The 930-nt window shown below is 52.0% G+C and overlaps 1 protein-coding gene across 1 annotated transcript in view; it reads right to left on the reverse strand.

Moving 5' to 3' along the window:
- LOC113202899 (capon-like protein) overlaps positions 1-930 on the reverse strand; it is a 132,815-nt gene that overhangs the window by 6,836 nt on the left and 125,049 nt on the right. The window contains exon 6 of the mRNA XM_052269689.1: positions 444-585. Coding sequence (XP_052125649.1) covers positions 444-585 — 142 coding nt within the window. The remainder of the gene's footprint in view (positions 1-443; positions 586-930) is intronic.

Consider the following 930-nt stretch of genomic DNA (forward strand, 5'->3'; position numbering starts at 1 on the left):
CCCCCCGAGCAATTGTGGGGGCTCTGGCCTAGCCAGCTCTGTGTCTGACGCGCAGGGCGCGTTTGTCTGCAGACCCCCCCTCCCCCCTCATCTTCGTCTCCCCACATACTATGGCTTGGGCTGCTGCCGAGGGAACGACTTTTATTACACCAACACACACACGCGCGGGCGCGCGCGCTCACATGCACACACACAGAGCGCACGCGTTGACGTCAGAGGGAGAGAGACAGGGGCACCCCTCACTCTTTCTTTCTCTCTCGCCCCTTTGTCCCAACGACGCGGTGGTGCGCTGCTGCTGGCCCGGCTGACCGAAACGCCTGCTCCATAAGCATTTCAACACTTGCACCGTAGTTTTGTGTCGGTGTGTGCAGGTGTGTGTGTGAAATGCCCACCACATTTTCATTTTTTTGATTGCGCTGCTAAAACGACTATTAATGCCTTACCTTTCCTTGTCGTCTTGTCCGAGGCGCCCTCCGAGTCCCGCTCGCTGTGGTCGTCCCGGGCGGGGCTGCCCGGCCCGATCGACAGCTTGTGACACACTTCGAAGGCCTGCCCCACCGTCCGCACCACCCGCATCGCCTGGTTCTGAAATCACACACAAGCAACAAAGAAATATAGAATTTGTTTCTGCACAAAAATCCATCTCCACTAAGCACACAGGGCGAAAGGAAAAGTACAAAAGAAAGAGTTTTGTTTGCCACGCCGTGCCACAATCTAGGTGAAAAAGGTGACAACACTAGCACCACACCTAAAAGACTGCTCTCTTGGATCAAGCCTGTACATTGTGAAAACTAGTCGTAAATTGACGGGAACATTATCAATACGTGTCGTGAAATTACAATTTGGAAGTGTAAATCTACAAGTGTCCTTTATCGACTTAGTATTGATCGAAACGCAAAATGGTTTGTCGCAAATTTACATCATATTTTA

The sequence above is a fragment of the Frankliniella occidentalis genome, unplaced genomic scaffold (genome assembly GCF_000697945.3).
Source record: "Frankliniella occidentalis isolate FOCC.00 unplaced genomic scaffold, Focc_3.1 Scaffold99, whole genome shotgun sequence".
Lineage (NCBI taxonomy): Eukaryota > Metazoa > Arthropoda > Insecta > Thysanoptera > Thripidae > Frankliniella > Frankliniella occidentalis.